The sequence below is a fragment of the Xenopus tropicalis genome, chromosome 5 (genome assembly GCF_000004195.4).
Source record: "Xenopus tropicalis strain Nigerian chromosome 5, UCB_Xtro_10.0, whole genome shotgun sequence".
Taxonomy (NCBI): Eukaryota; Metazoa; Chordata; class Amphibia; order Anura; family Pipidae; genus Xenopus; species Xenopus tropicalis.
In genome coordinates this window covers 72,665,209-72,682,530 of record NC_030681.2, presented here as the reverse complement: position 1 = coordinate 72,682,530, position 17,322 = coordinate 72,665,209, and the positions used below count along the sequence as shown (strand labels likewise).

General features: G+C 34.8%; 1 protein-coding gene across 4 annotated transcripts in view; it reads left to right on the top strand.

Annotated features, from left to right (window-relative positions):
• Positions 1–2,234, top strand: part of LOC100491589 (synaptotagmin-like protein 2) — a 65,155-nt gene extending 62,921 nt beyond the window's left edge. For all 4 annotated transcript variants that reach the window (XM_012963584.3, XM_018094311.2, XM_031902841.1 and 1 more), the window contains one exon: positions 1,220–2,234. In XM_012963584.3, coding sequence (XP_012819038.2) covers positions 1,220–1,950 — 731 coding nt within the window. In that variant the 3' untranslated portion in view covers positions 1,951–2,234. The remainder of the gene's footprint in view (positions 1–1,219) is intronic.
• The last annotated feature ends 15,088 nt before the right edge of the window (positions 2,235–17,322 follow it).

Genomic DNA, 17,322 nt, shown 5'->3' with positions numbered 1-17,322 from the left:
AGTGACAATTAAGTTGATTTATACTTTATCAGTTGCAAATACATTTCTCCAGAAACTTGTATACTGTGCATGTATAAGGTTTATTTATGTGATGGTACATAGCAAACACAATGCACTCAAGTCATAAACATTCATCACCTCTTAAACTTATCTGAATTTTGGCATTTTTTATGGTTTTGTTCTCTTTTTTAATTCAGTTTCATAAAAAGGTGTTTTAAATAGCATCTCCTCAATCTTCAATATCATTTTTGTAAACATGATAATAAACCAGGCTTTGAAGTGTAACATATATATGATTAGTGATGAGCGAAATTTTTTGCCAGGCATGTATTTGCAACAAATTTCTGCGGTTTGTGACATGCACGTCATTGCAAACCTTTTTGAAGCTTCCCCAATTTTTCGACAAAGGGAAATGAGACAGATTTGCTCATCACTAGATATGGTTGATATCTTGACATCACAGTTTATAGTTTGTAATAGTATGTGCAGAAGTTCTCTAGTTTGGTATTCTAGCAGCTATCTGTTTTCTAAGGTCCTGTTTACCTAGCAACCAGTCAGTAGTCTGAATGAGAGATTAGAATATGAATAGGAGAGGGCCTGACTAGAAAGATACATTTTACAAAGTGGCAATAGCATTATATCCAAATGGAGCAATAGCTTCCAGTGAACTTAGAAAGAGGCAGAAAATGAAGGTCTATTATTCAAAAACATCATGTCAATTGGACTTCTAGCTGTCAACTTACAATAATGTTTTAGATCAAACAGTTTGTAACCTCAAATTAAGAGCAGTAATGTGGATAAGGGACGTCATCATTCAGCCATCCCTAACAAATGTCTATTTAGGAGGCTATTGTTCTGGATCCATAGACTGCCAAGAGGTTGCTGAATGGGCTAATGGTAATAAAACTAACCATATTTGGAAAGGTCACAAAATGAGCTGAATTTTGCCAGATTTGGCCATCTGCATGCAGAGCCAAATCAGGCTGTTCCAATTGTTTGACTATCGGGTCATTGATTGGATCATAACAGAGGATTATGCAGGACTGTCAGAAGAAGACCACATTAGTGCAACAAAATGTTCCCATCTGATGGGATTTTTAAACCTGCCCAATAAATATCTGCCCAATTTTTGAGCTCAGGAGCCAAAATCTACCCATGTATTGGAAACTTCTGGCTTTGAATAAAACATTATGCTGATTATTTTTGTTTATTTGTTTAGATCACTCTGGACAATCTGACATTTTAACATCTGTATCTCCCACTGAAACAAAACATCATAAGCCTGAAAGACATTTCTTCCATGACAAAAATGTATGCCTAAAAGAAGAAAGCATAATCCATGGAAAGTCTTTCACTGTTGGATCACAAGCAGTCAGTTCAACAGAGCTGCAATTTTTTGAGGACTTTCTTAAACACACTAAAGGCAATAATAGCCCATTTTGCTCTTCACCATGCTTGCCAGAAGAAAACATTTTCCAAGAAACTGATGCGAAAAATGAGAAATGCATAAGTCTTGACAGTCAAACTATAAAAGAGCCCTTATCAACAAGTGAAAATGTTGGAATCGGTTGTAATAATCTGTCAAGTAATTCAGACTCTGATGAATGTTCGTTAGAAGACAATGAGAGCACAATTGAGCAATCAACGCTGCTGGCAGTCACTTTATCTATTTTGCCAGAAGATGTTGGCATATTACAGACTCCCACAGACTGGAAACTCCAGCATCAGCAACAACACTGTAAGAAAGCAAATTCATCTTTGCCACAAGTTGAAGAACCTGCTGAAAGAATGGTGAAGGAAAATCTTGCCACATCTAAAAATTCCAGTAACCATAATTTGTATATTAAATCTCAGCAACAACAAAATGTTCACTACAGTCCCAGTATTGCTGCCAATGTTGGTTCACTTGATTATGGCTCTAATTTAGAGCAGCCCCAAGGATCCAAATAAAACTGATTAATCAATGTCCTCTCTACAGACTGCAATGTCAACATATTGTTGCGTTTATAACATGATTTGGTTCAAGGTTATAGGAATGAGCAGGAGATATAAAGTCTATCCATTAATCACCCAGTTAGCAACATATCAGGCTACAAATGTTGGAAAACATATTTGACATTAATCTTGTATGTGACAATCAGTGATGTAATGATGTAAATGTTTAAGGGAGATTATTAAAGAAAGCATAGGAATCTGAAGGTGTATAATTTAATTCTCTTTTTTTTTAATAAATTGAGGAAGATTATTTTTTTAATAAAACCTAAAAAAATTATTAAATAGTAGTATCACCGTATACTGCACATACTTGTAATAGGATACATATGATTAGGCTATTGGCAATTGAACAATAGTAAAATTGGATCAGGCGCTACACAAAATAGAATCGTCGCACCATGATGACCTAAGGCATGCATTTAGCTAACTATAAATTAGCAATTTTAAGCTAATTTATACATTTCAAAATTGACCTAGCAGTTACATTTTTGTTACTGATGCTTACTATGTCTAAATTGACAAATTGTAAATTTTTATTAACCTGTTTGTAGTTCACTGACATTTCACAAAGCACTTGATTGATCAGCATTCACATCAGTCACTATGATACAAAAGCATACAGTCTTTGGTCCCTACTACATTCACACAATGCATTAGGGCAGACAAGAGCACATGAAGCATTGACCTGCTTCTCTCTGTCTGCATTTTGTAGCCAGGCAAAGAGATGCAGATCCGCTCCTATATGCTTCTGGGTTTAGCTGTGCTGACCAGCATAGTTCGGCTTGGGTGCAGTTGCACCAACCGGAGCAGAGCAGAGAAAAATAATTCATTTTTCGGCAAATCTCTGCTCCACTTGGTGTAGCTGCTCTCAGGCCCAAGCTGTGCCACTCAGTGCGGCTAAACCCAGGGGGTTACTTTGAGAAAAACCACATACAGTAACTATGGGTAGACTATTAAATCTCCTTTCAATGAGTGTAAAGGAAGGAGTCAATCTCGGTACACCAGGGATGCAAATACAATATTGTAACCACTCGGTCACTGTCACTTATTATATGTTTATTTAAATGTTTATTTTAAATGCATAGTTTGTTCTTAAAGCAAACACTTGGTTCCTTTTAACAAGATTAAAAATCAATACATTTGCAAAACTAGTTACACAATAATCTGAACATATTTTCATTTTAAATACCTTAGAATGCACATGCAAAACAATATGGAAGGAATTTGAATCAAACAAGTTTTTTTGTGTGGGTTTTTGATTTACTTTTTTTGCAAAAAAAAAAGTGAGATGCCAGTTGCTGTTTGGTTCCTGGGGTCAGATTTATATTCAGGCTAAGGGGCTGATTTACTAACCCACGAATCCGACCCGAATTGGAAAAGTTCCGACTTCAAAACGAACATTTTGCGACTTTTTCGTATGTTTTGCGATTTTTTCGGATTCTTTACGAATTTTTCGTTACCAATACGATTTTTGCGTAAAAACGCGAGTTTTTCGTATCCATTACGAAAGTTGCGTAAAAAGTTGCGCATTTTTCGTAGCGTTAAAACTTACGCGAAAAGTTGCGCATTTTTCGCGTAAGTTTTAACGCTACGAAAAATGCGCAACTTTTTACGCAACTTTCGTAATGGATACGAAAACTCGCGTTTTTACGCAAAAATCGTATTGGTAACGAAAAATTCGTAAAGAATCCGAAAAAAACGCAAAACATACGAAAAAATCGCAAAATACCGATCATTACGAAAAAAACGCAATCGGACTCCTTTCGACCCGTTCGTGGGTAAGTAAATCAGCCCCTAAATGTATATTTTTTTTTTATTAGGCTCTGTCCTGTTTATCTTCCAATGTCCCACTTGAACCACTACCAGGTTGTCAAAATTAGTGGAAATGTAATGTCAAATAAATGAAATGCCAAAGTGGGGAACTGCAAACAATACTGTACATATTTGAAATAAGTCAAAAAAATTAAAGAAAGAGCACTTGCAAATTGTCTTTTCATATCATCTATATCCTATGAGAAGGATTATTTTTTTTAAGATCAACCTATGTTTTAAGGCCAATGATGTGGGGTTTTGTTTTCTGCATTTTGTTGCGGTGACAAAAAATGGAAAATTTATTTCCAGGGTTGGTGCTGGGAATCTCTGCAATGATTCCTAAAACCTGCTATGGCAAGAAATAGCAATGTGGGAGACCACACCACATGGTGTTCCCTACCAGACATTAAAGAAATTAGAGATTGATAATCACTGCAGGTGGATAATACCCTGAACTGAAACATGCACTATATTGGCGAGCACCACAAAGAGGGGAACTGGTGTCTAACCAGGATCTGCTCAGGATTACAGTGCCTGTGTATGTTAAAGAACAATGAAAGGTTAATATAAATGAAAAGTAAGTCTAAAGGCATTCTTTTTAAGTACTTACTGCATATCTAAATTCCCAGATCCCTGCTCGCTTCTCTGAGATATGGTGCTGGCAGCCTACAGCAGTGTGAAGACTACAGTGACATCACTGAAATCTCTCTCCCCTTCCTGTAGGCTGCCTTCCTATTCTCTGAGCATGTGTGTAACTTGATCCTGTCTCCTGTTCTGAGCTACACATGCCCACCAGCCAATCAGAAGCGCATCTGGCAGAGGGGAGGGGGGGAGGGAATGAAACACATGTGCAGTATGAAGCAAGGAGGGAAAGGAAGGGAGAATACCTTTTTAGAGATGGCTGCCTGTTCTAGAAAATGTGAAGTAAGTGTGACTGAGTAAATATTTGATTAGGTGAGCCAAAAGTGTGGGGTTTTTACTAAACAATAGGAGGACTATTGGGCAGTATGCTTTTTAAATTTTGACTTGCATTCTCCTTTAAGGCTAAAGCCACATGGAGCTTATTCTCGGGAAGGCGAAAAAAGCTTGTAGAGAATACACCCCGTTACTGTATATTCGGCCTACCTTGTGCCTGCTCCCGAATGAATGAATGAAATACGCTCAGGTGCAGGCACATGTAGCCAATATCCACCAAAAAACATGAGATTTCGCATTTTCAGCAAATATCGGCTACATGTGCCTGCACCCGAGCATATTCAATTCATTCAGGTCCAGGCACAGGCATTTTTCGGCTTGCCAAGAATACGCTCCATAGGCTCTGTGTGGCATTGGCCTTATATGTTATCCCATAAAAATGAATATGTTGAAACCATTATATTCTGCCTGGTTGTACTTATGAGCATTCAGATTTGCCGTAACTTTTTATTGTGTTTCCATGTTGCAATGCAACCTACTGCATTTTTTTCAGAGCACAATAGAACAAAAGGCTGTGCTTAAAACTCACAAAATGGTACTTGTTGTGTTAAAAAATGCATACAAATGTAAACATGGAAAGAAAAAAAAAAAAAAGCCTGTTTGTAAGTGTCCTCTAAAAGCTCCAAATTACATGAAAATCCCCACCATTGGCTTCATTTTTACCAAATAATTGAATTTTTAAAATTGATTTCCCTTTTTCTCTGTAATAATAAAACAGTACCTTGTATTTGATGCTAAGATTTTTATCAGAGGCAAAACAATTATATTGGGTTTTGGGTATTTATAGTTTAAATGATTTTTAAGAAGACATGGAGATCCAAATTATGGAAAGATTCCTTATTTGGAAACCTCCAGGTTCTGAGCATTTTGGATAAGAGGTCGCATACCTGTGTATTTATTGTATATATTTTGAGAATGCAAGAGATAAAATTAAGACATGGTTAGGGTTAGTGTTAGTTAGTATATCCTTGATAACTAGATATAGCTCTTCCACTAGAAAGTAATTATATGTGAATATTTTCTATCAATTCATTGGATGATTTTTTTTATATGATAGACAACATAATTTGTGAACACCAGTGTAGCTTTCAAGCTTTTTTAAAAACTTATTGAAAGATGCCCTATCCAAAATGTTGTCAGGTTTTGTATGCCTGTATTAAAATAGCCATAATGGGTTAAAAAAAATTATACCATTTTACAAATTAACCCCTGTCACCAATCATTCACAAACTCCTGTTGATTCTAGGGAAGCAGTGAATCCTGTATTTAAATTGGGATTTGGCCAAATTGGAATTTAGATGAATCTTTTGTAGTGGAACTAATATTTGGACAAATTCTAAAATTGGTGTTAATTATCCAAAGGTCTATATAACCCAGGATTGCAGAGTTATTGCCACAGAAATGAGTACAGGTATGGGATCCATTATCTGGAAACCTATTATCCAGGAAATTCTGAATTACGTGAAGGCTATCTCCCATAGACTTAAGCAAATCATTCTGATATTTAAAAAATTTCTTTTTCTCTGTAATAATAAAACTGTACCTTGTTCTTAATCCCAACTAAGATCCCCCCAATTCATATTGGAGGCAAAACAATCCTATTGGGTTTAATTCATGTTGAAATGATTTTTTATGGTATGGAGTATGGAGTATGGAAATTACTGAAATAGTACTTATCTAGAAAACCCCAGGTTTCTAGCATTCCTGACAACAGGTCCCACACCTGTATGATTAAATGCAGAGCAAGCATGCACAGGTTAATGATAAATGGCCTACAGCATTGTGGATGATTCTTTCCTATTCACTGTGATTAAGAATTGATTGGTTAAAGATAAGGTTCCTATGCTAAATGACATGCCAAATTATTTTATTTAACTATCCCATCATTATCTTCGCAATACTGAATGAACACAATATTCAGTCTAACACATCTTGCAGAATATTTAATAAACACTTTAATTATAATGGAAAACTCCTGAGGTTAATTTAAACATGAAAATGAAGCCTCAAGTGTTCAAGTTTCTCGCTGAATTAAAATCAGTTCAGTTTCACTCTTTAGTCTGTTCGGGTTCATATAGATAGGAAGTTAGATAAGAACGACTGTAGGATTATTATCCCCTAAGCACAGTACATAATTGGCTAAGCTTACTAATATTGCATAATGGCTATCCAAATTCAAGATAAGGGAAATAAAATAGCTTTTGTAGAAAAAGCTCACCTTTGTCCCTTTTTAATAAGGTGTGAATGCAAAATCCATTGAAACAAAGAAACCAGATAATCCATGTTTTAACTTGAAAAAAAGTTATTTAGTGTTCAGAATGTTGATTTTTTTTTTTTACCAATTGTTTTCTTATTAATACAGCAAAAGCAACACAAACTGTATTTCTGTGCTGCTTTTTACACGTTAAAGGGCACCTGCCACCCACACATAAAAGCTGTAAAATAAAGTCTTCTGCAAATTAAACTTGAACCCTATATACTGTATATTATATATATTGCCTGCCCTGCCTCTACGCCTCAGCCATACAAACAGGGCAGGCAATTACTCATTCATTCAGCACTTCCTAGATATTGCTGCTCTGCTCACATTACCCCTCCCTTCTCATGGGGGCACATTTACTAATCCACAAATCCGAATGGGAAAAATTCAGATTGGAAATGAACATTTTGCGACTTTTTCGTAGCCGTTACGATTTGCTCGTATATTGTCGCAACTTTTTCGTATTGAACCTTTCAGACTTTGCATGATTTTGGAAGCCTCCCATAGGACTCAATGGCACTCTGCAGCTCCAACCTGGCCCAAGGAAAGTCATGATACTGAAGCTTGAATGAATCTGAAACTTTCGTACTCGGCGTGACGGCTACGAAAAAGTCACGACAATTCACGCAAGTCATAATGGCTACAAAAAAGTCACGACAATTTACGAAAAAGTTGTAACGGCTACAAAAAAGTTGCGTCAATTTACGAAAAAATCGAAAAATACCAACCATTACGAAAAAAACGCATTCGGACGCTTTTTGGACATTCGGGGATTAGTAAATGTGCCCCATGGTCTGTAATTGCATAGCATGGCTATTAGGCTCACAATTTTTGTGCATACACAAAATTTGGGGGTGATACAAAACTTGCCTTAATAACAGTATCCACAAAATGGCACCAGTCTGCTTGCTGGAATTGTGAATTCCAACACTGAAAGAAAAAATAATTATTTTTTATATAGTATAAATAAAGTTTATTTTGCTCAGTTAACATGATATAAAAATATTTTGTATTTATATCTTAGGGTTATAGGACCTCTTTTAGTTTGGCTGATATGGGGGTATTATAATAATAAGGAACAGTTTTCCATTTCTAGCAATTATCAAGATATTAGGCTATAATATAAGGCTATTATTCATCCAAACCCAAATTGTGTGGCCAAGAAGTCAGTGCTTTTCAAATGTTTTATCAAACATTCCGTAGTAGATTAAAAAAAATGAGAATTGGCTAAAGGCGTCTATGGGAGATGACCTTTCTGTACTTTGGAACTTTCAGGATAAAGAATTTCCATATAAAGGATACCAAACCTGCACTTAAAGGGATTCTATCAGGCGTTTTATTGTGTACTTTTAATTTCTAAGTTACACTCTTTACATAATTCACATTTAAAATGTTATTTTTGAACCAACAGATGTATTTTTTTTTAGTTACAATATTGGTGTGTAGGCAGCCAACTCAGTGCATTGTGCCTGAGCTTTCAGAAAGAGCCAGCACTACACAATAGAATTGCTTGCAGATAAGCTATTGTTTCTCCTACTCATTGTAACTAAATGACTCATGAACTGGGTAAACAAGACTTGATGTTGCATGGGAGCATTTTTTTGTAACTAGGTTTTTATTAAAGAAAATCAAGTTTACATACAGTCACAGTCTTATCAGCTAGCTCATGTACAGTTTGAACATGAGCTAGCTGGTAAGAAGGGAGAGGAAGGCAATAAGTAGAAGAGAAGAGGGGGCTAAAGGTGAAGAAAGGAAAAGATGAAAAGAGCAGAAAAAGGTAAGTCTGTCTTGATTCTTGGTAAAAAGGAATGCATGCAATTTATGTACTGATTTACATTTAGTTCTCATTTATATATTGCATTTACATGTAGGGCATATTTACTAAGCAAAAGTTGCTTTTTTTTTCCACTTGTAGATATTTTGAGATTTGTGAATGGTTTTTCGCTAGTACTCAATTTTTTGAGTTTTTCTGAAATTTTCTGTCAAAAATTAGTATTTTTCAAATAGCTGAATTATTTGAGATATATTAATGTTTAGGTTACTTATTTCTAGGGAAAACAAATTGGCAGGTTTGATGTGTTCAGTACCATTGAGTCCTATGGATGGCTTCAAATAATAAAAATGTTTGAGTTTAACCCAAGTTAAGCCTAAATTTAAGCCTGACCTTTTGATACACACTTTCAAAGGGAAAGTGTTTTCTATTTCACACAGTTTCAAGTAAAAGTTAATCCCATATTTTTTTTTATTTCACACAGTTTCAAGGGGAAGTAAATATCATCATTGTTTTCTTTTTCACCTAGTTTCAAGTGAACACATTATTGTATTCTAAGAATGGAATGAGCGTCAATGCTTCTAAATTGGCTGCTGGGGCAATTCCTGTTTGGGAAAAATAGAGGATTCATGGAAACGAATGTCTGTTTAAATTTCCTGAATTCACAAATTTTTTGAGTTTTCGCTTTGAAATATTTGTAAATTTTGAAAAGTCAACTTGAACTTTTCATACAAAGGATTACAGCATTATCGTGCCATATAATAGATACAGCAATGATTGAGTTTAATTTTTATTAATATCATGTTGAGTTTATACAATTTTTAAGGACTTAAAAAAATGAACTTTAGGGAATTGGTCCCTTAGTATTGTTTTGTATCTTGCATGTTTGTTATTTCTGTAGCTGTGTGTGAATACCTTTTGCTAATAAATGTATGTTTTGATTGAATTACCTCTTTTATTAATAAAAAACCTTTTAACAAGTAATATTTATGTACTCGTGTATATGAGAATAAATATTCATATTTACATAAATATAAAAACAAGCCAAATGGCTGAGGGTACTTGGGAAACTAATAATATGTCAAGCCCCATGTCAAATTTTAAAACGAAATATAAAAAAATCTGTTTGCGCTTTAAAAAAAAAAAAAAAAAAAAAAAAAAACAGATTTCAGTGCAGGATTCTGCTAAAGAAGCACTATAAACAAAAAATAATAAAAAAAAAATAATAAAAATTCCCATGACAGGATCTTTAAATTGACAAATGAAAAAAATCTGAAACACAACTCAGCTGAAATATTATTACTTGTCCTGATCAGTTTTTCACTAATTATATTTGTGTTCATATTATATTGATCCTGAAGATACCATTTATTATATATATATAAAACACAAGGTGGAATTTCAATTAGTTTTTGACTGTCCACAAATTTTATATTGATTATTATATAATCAAAGGTATTGGAGAAGTGGTTGCAGGGACTACTAGGCCATACAACTGCACTGGAGAGTAAATGACAACCTATGTTAGCATGCCTGCTTGGTCTCTCTCTCTCGCTTCTCTTCCTCTCTGATGGAACTAGTGGGAGCCATCAACCTTATAAAGACTGATTCTTGAATTACAAGCTAATTAGTACTCATATTATTTGTAACAAAGGACCTCCATGTAACCACAATATCACTCCAGGGAGTTTGTTGTAGAAACTAATGTATCTCATTGCAGTTGTTTATGCAAGGTCCCATTATTAATTTTTAAATTATTCTTGTAATTTATATTTTGCAGCATTAAACCTTACATGACCTTACAAATGAGTAAATCTGCACAGACTATCACTGATAAAAGAAATAGTTGACGTTCTATGCTTCACTGTATTTAAAGGTTGCACAGCATATTGCTGCTGGGTTTGCAGACTGTTGAACTGGGTTGTCGCCTGGGGATTAAGAGGTTAAGTATTTTGTTGATGCCATTTTTTTTGGAGGAACCGATCTTCAAATAAGGACTAGGCTATGACTCCATAACATTTGCATGCATCAAGCGCAATATCTGTGTATAAAGTTCCTAGTGCTAGGACTGTCCTTTTATGTGAGAAATATATTGGCAATTAACCTCTTAATTTCCAGGCCACAACCTTGGTGTTTTTAGTGAGAATATTCCCAAATATACACATAATCAAAATCATTGCAACCAATTTGAGAAGGTCATAGCCACAGGCCTGCAACTCTTCTCCATATTTTACTGCCCTTGCTTTAGTCCCTGGTCCAAAGTTATGAACTTTGCACAAGTGCATCCATTATTTATTATTAGTAATGAGCCTGGATTAGTGGTGTTTTTCTGTGTTCCACCACTGACGGATTTTTTGCCGGAAATGGGCGCAAAAATTAGCCGCAGAAAAATTCCCCATGCAACAAAAAATTTTTGTATGTGTCAAAAAAATGACGCGCGTCAAAGAAATTGTCAATTTTTTTATTTTAGCCATTTCACAAATTTTCCGCCATCCCGCAAACAGGACAGATTCGCTCATCACTGTTTATTATATACTTCCTTCCAACTATCACATGACTCCTGGGCTGTCAAAATTAGCCAGTGGTTTTCTGTCTTTATTGCCCTATTTATATCACCACCATATAACCTGACTAGCACAATGAACTTTAATGACAGAAAAGCCATTCTCCAATGCATTAATCCTCTGATGCCTTAGGCCAGCTGCTGTTCTATAATATGCATCTAGGACTAATAGGGACCCTATTTTCCTTTATCTCTCATCTATCTTTGGATACCCAGGTTTGAGAGATTGCTGTGTAAAGAAGAGTTTCTAAATGAAGAGGAATGCTATAGATGTGGAGAACATGTTTTAGACATTCTAGGGTTCAATCATTATCTAATGCACTCTGCCACTCTGTTTCTCAATATACAACTGCCCTGTCCTTTTATGTGAGAAATATATCAGCCATGAACTTATTCACCGAAAATAAAGCCAGTGATGCATGGAAAAAACATGCACTTAATGAAAGGACAACTTAGCACAGATTGATCATTTAAGATATTGAACGTGAAATTGAAGTAAAGCTAGTAAAACTATCTGCAGTTGATATGGTGCCTGCTTCATGTGATCTGTTTTACCTGTGATTGTGATATTGCATGTGCATTGTAGCTTTCATTTTGATGGCACGAAAGCAGAGAACTTCTAAAATAACATGCTCACATAAAATGACTCTAGTTATCCCAAATCACTTGTTTTGCATTTTTCACAACTGAGAGGGAAGAAAAACTGTTGTCCAGTATTGGATGAGCAAGTTTTATTCAATCCTAGTATCTCGGTTAAACCATTCTGAAGAACACATTTACTGGCCTGCTCTGAGAAATAACCTCTGACTGGATGCTTTTGCTTGCTAGATCTTTAGACATTTCCTTATTATATTCAGACAAAGTGGCAAAGTGACCCAGATGCAAGTACATATACTGTTTATGTAGGTAACCCACTGAACCATATAATGCATTTTTATTCATTATGAAAACAAAATGCATTATGTGTCATTTTCCTTGCTTTTGCTCTTTCTTTCTTTCTTTCTTACATGAGTTTGCAGTCTGCTGAAAATGTCTATATTTATTCTAAGATGTCATGTTAAATAAAGGCCTGTTGGATACATAATTACTTAATTCAAAGGAATGCTGGAAGGTCCAAATCCTAAAAAAAGAGCAATTGAAATAATTGGGCATGACAGATGGAAGGTTAAAGTAAAGGACATATGGAGACACATTATGGATCCTAATGAGAATTTACTGAAAATAATTGCTGCAAATGTTTGGAGTGCTTATAAGTTTACAGAGTACATGTCAAGAGTAAGCGCCACCTTGAACCCACCTTTGCACTGAAGAATATCTGTACTAAATTATAGCTTGTACATTTGCTATACAAGTTGCACTGACTTATATGAAGCTTTACCAGTCTCTTAAGAAAAGTGTCCCCACAGGCAGTGTAAAGTAGAATATTTACTTTTCCTACATGTTAACTACTACGGCTACCATGAGCAAAATTACAGGTAATCTACTGTACCTCTGCCTACTGTAATGGCTCATAATGGCACATTGGCAGAAGAAAACAGTTCTTCAGGGAAGCATTTTATAGAATGTGCAGTACTCCTATTTTATGCCTGCAGCATAAAGATATGCCACAGCATTAAGACATTAAGCTACCAAGAAATGCCCCCCCCCCCCAAAGCAAAACAGGGATTGGTTGTACATATATTGCAATTTACTTCAACCTGGCAAAAATGTATTGAAGCAGTAGATTTCTTAAAGGGGGTAGTTTACCTACAAATTAATTTTTGCATGATGCAGACAGTGATATTCTGAGACAATTTGCAATTGGTCTTGATCCAAAAAGTCTTTATTGAAACCTGCTTACCATGAAATTACTTGCATTTGCTTAAATACATATACAAATATGAAGTTAATTCAGTTTAAAAAACAGTTTTTGTTTACATGTTTTACTAAACTACTAAACAAAATGAAACCTTCCCTTCTTCTAGCCTTTTAGGCTGATGCCCAGAATATGGTAAGTTTGGCATAAGCCTAAAACTCCATTTAAAGTTCACAGGTTGCTCTTACAAAGGAATTACCAATCATCAGGTGATCTAAACCAACCATATAAATTAAGGTTCCTTTTCATGGCCTGCCTCAGAGGGTTGTTTTATTTTCACATGTGAAGATGTGACTTTTCAACACCATCTCTTATTGCTACCTATTAATAACCAACTTGTCCAATATATCAAAACCTCTTACATAAAACATGGGGTTTTCTTCCCAGCATGGTCTACTCTAGTATTTTTAAAGCTTTAAACTTATGGAAAATGAGTCAAAAGTACTCATACTACTTTAATGTTAATGGGATTCATGACATATTACATTTCCTCTGGACTTCTAGGTTTCTCTCAATATAGCCATATTTTCTGAATGACAGTATAATGAAAATAATAATGTGATCTTACGTTATTTATGATGTGTACATTGTGTATGTGTTGAGAGTCAAAAGGGTTTTCTAAGAGGTCTGCATATTCATCACACAAGGTTTTTTTGCGGTGGGAAATATTAGACATAAGTTATGCAAGAAATTATATATCCTGTTGAAATATAGCTTTATCGTACACAGTTCTACAAAAGATTACATTTAAATGTATTCTGAATGAAATGCATTTTTTTAAAATTATATCCTTTTCTTTTTTTTTTTTTTTATCTAAAAATTGAGAAGTAAATTGATTTTTTATTTTTAAGTTCAGCCAAAAAAATGTGGATGCTTTTTCAAAGAGCTGTGTGTACATTAAAGTATCACTGATTTAGTTCTCAGAAAGCCATCTGCTAGAGTCAGCAGTAATAAGCCTGAAAGCAACTTTGTTCTTCTGTTCGGGATTGATTGAAAAAAAAGAAAGTCAATGTGCTAATCACAAAGCTTCATAAGATGAACATTTTTTTTAAAAAAAGAGAATTTTTATATTTGAATGCATTGTATGTGCTTCTCTAGGACTGCTTCTGGACAAGCAATGGTGTATGAAATTGAAGCTATTTATGGCTTATCCAGGTACTTCTATCAACAGACTGATACATTACTTGTAAATGGTAAAGTTTCCAGATTGAAAATAACCCAAAGGCCTTTTGATCCCGCATTGTCCTTTGTGCAGGGATGTTTTAACAAGTTGCAAGAGATTGGTATCTTTGATAAGATTATTTTTTTTTATACAAGCACTTTTTCTTCTTTAAAGCTCTTTCATAGGTTGAATTTCAGGATCTTCCAAAAGAATTGATTGGAATCTTGACTTTTTCAGCACACTGTGTTGAGATGCTGTATGGGTTGTACAGAATCAGAAAGTTCAATTACTGTTGTGGCACAGAAACTTGCTTCAGACTTTGACGATTTCTTTTTAAAGTTAAGTGCGGTTAGGAGACAAGAAGTGCAAAAGGTAACATGCAATTTAAAGGAAACTGATGAAACCTTTTTCCCAAAATCATTAAGCTGTTGAAAAATCACAAAATTAAAACACTGCCCAACTGTATGTTTTTGTTATTGTTACTTGTTTACCTTTTTGTCAGTCATTTTCTTTTAAACCTAGTCATGTCATGCAAGTCTTATAGCAGCTTAATATACCCCTAACAGCCATATAAAACACAAGGCTGTAGTCTATTTTTTTCTACTGCTTTTATGTATGTACAGTAACTGAACTTTATGGGAACTAATGTGTGAGTGGGAACTCTTAGGGATTGTACAATAGCATACAGAGTTATAGAGGTATGTAGCCTCTACGTGCCAGTTTAACTGTTTGCCCTATGAATAATGTATAACGCAGATGTGCATTCTGCAGCCCCCAGAGATTACCTCAGCAATGTGCTACAGTATGCACTCAGAATTTTATACATATGCAGCACAAAAGATAATGATAAATACTAAAAGAGAAGAATGAGAGTGAGAGAATAAAGAAGGGAATATGTTGCTGCTTTAGTTAACATCCATTTATTTATTTTTAACATATTCTCATACTTTAGTTTTTTGTGGATAGGGATGTTATGCATCCTGCATTTTTTAGCTGTCTTTTAAGAGTTGGGGCAGCCATGCTTGGTTTGACTAGGTGCCCCCAATCTAAAGACTTTTATGATACAGTAACAAAACAGCCATGAAAATGAAGACAATGCTTGCTTGACTTGGTAAGCAATATTATATGTTCAGACATGGCAGCATTGCTTCATCCTTGTGTATTTGCCCCTTTAAATTACATAAACAAGTGTTAACCAAAATGAGAACTAGCAAATACATGCTCAATAAGAAGACTTTGCTGGTATTATTCAATGGAGACAAACTTTCCATAGCAGTGTAGCTCTACCCACATGTTAATGAACTACAATTCTCAGGCATTAAAACATTTTTTCTTAGATGTGATCATCCCAAGTACACTATTGCAGTACATCGGAAATATAATTACAGTGTTATTTTGTTAAAGAAGACTGTAGTGATCACCAGATAATTCTCTTCTGTAGTTACATTTTTTGATTGCTATTTGGAAGAGGGAAGGAACAGTTTATACTTGCCTTAAAGGGAAAGCTATACTCATTTTTTTACTATACTACAATTTCCAGTATATCTTAACCATTTTCACCACAATGGCATACATTGGGGAGTTTTATTAACATTTAAAGTCAAATCCAAGCAAAATCATGGCAAAAAACATGATTACAGTTTATTCAGTGACAGATTTTTTTCTAGGGTTTGTAGAGTTTTCTAAAGAAACAAAAATATATTAATATTTTTACATTTTGCACTGTTTAACTTTAAGGGCATATCTGGAAGTTTTAGTCTTCCTAAGAAAGCCACTTTTCAGTTGGTATTCATTATTTTTTTTTTTATATAGTGTTTCTTTCTTGTGAGTAAAGGCAAGTAGGCTTGCAGTTCCAACAGAAGGACCACTACATGGCTCAAGATACAGGGTGCCCCAAGGGAGCTGTTGGACAGTTGGGGGTATGGCCAGGTGTAGCAGGTCAAGCTTTAATGGTTTTTAAAAGCAGAGCCAAGGAAGTTATTAGCTATTAAATAATTTAATCATTTTACACAACATCTTCATTTGAAGACCAATTCAGAAGACAATGACAGGAAACCACAGATCTTTAGGTCTACTATCCTTTCTCTATTCTAAACCTACAGGCATTATATATATATATATATATATAAAACCTGACTGACCAATGTAAAATACTGACCAACATTATTACTAGCTAACTGCTTTGCGCCACAACTCTTAGTGGCCGACTCACTAATGTATGAATCCGAATCCCGAAATCTGATCATTTCTGATGATCGCAAATGTCTCAAAAAATTTTTTTGTTTGAATACAAATATTTCCGATAGTCACTAAATTTTCGTATCCCAATGATCATAAACGGCGCAAAACCCTTTCTGACTTTGACACTTCAATGCATGATGTGGGAAGTTTTCCAAAGGACTCAATGGCACTCTGCAGCTCCAACCTGGCCAAAAGCAAGTCACGATACTCAAGCTTAAATGAATTCTGAAACTTTCGTACTCGTGGCGACAAATATGATTTTGTGGAACAAATTGTTGCGCAAAGTCTGAAAAAGTTGCACAAATAACTAAAATATTGTAGAAAATACCAACAGTTCTAAAACTAGGAAAAAAAAATCTAATTTTTTGTATTCGGACATTGATGAATGTGTCCCTTGGTATTAAAATTCAGGGTTGTATTGGAAACTGTGCTTTAGATTGCATTTATAATACTGTATTTTGTGCTAAAATGTACTGTTGCTTGTGAAGTTTAGTAGATAAGCATCTTTATTGTAAATTCCATCTACAATTGTAATTTGGGAATGTCACATAGTTGTATAACTGTGCTGCCTAAAGTAATGTGGACAGCTAATGATGATAGTTTTTTTTAATGATCAAATGGTCTACTTGTTTACCCTGCAAAGGATGCAGGAACATAAATATTTAGTAATTTTTGCTTTGTCATTTGA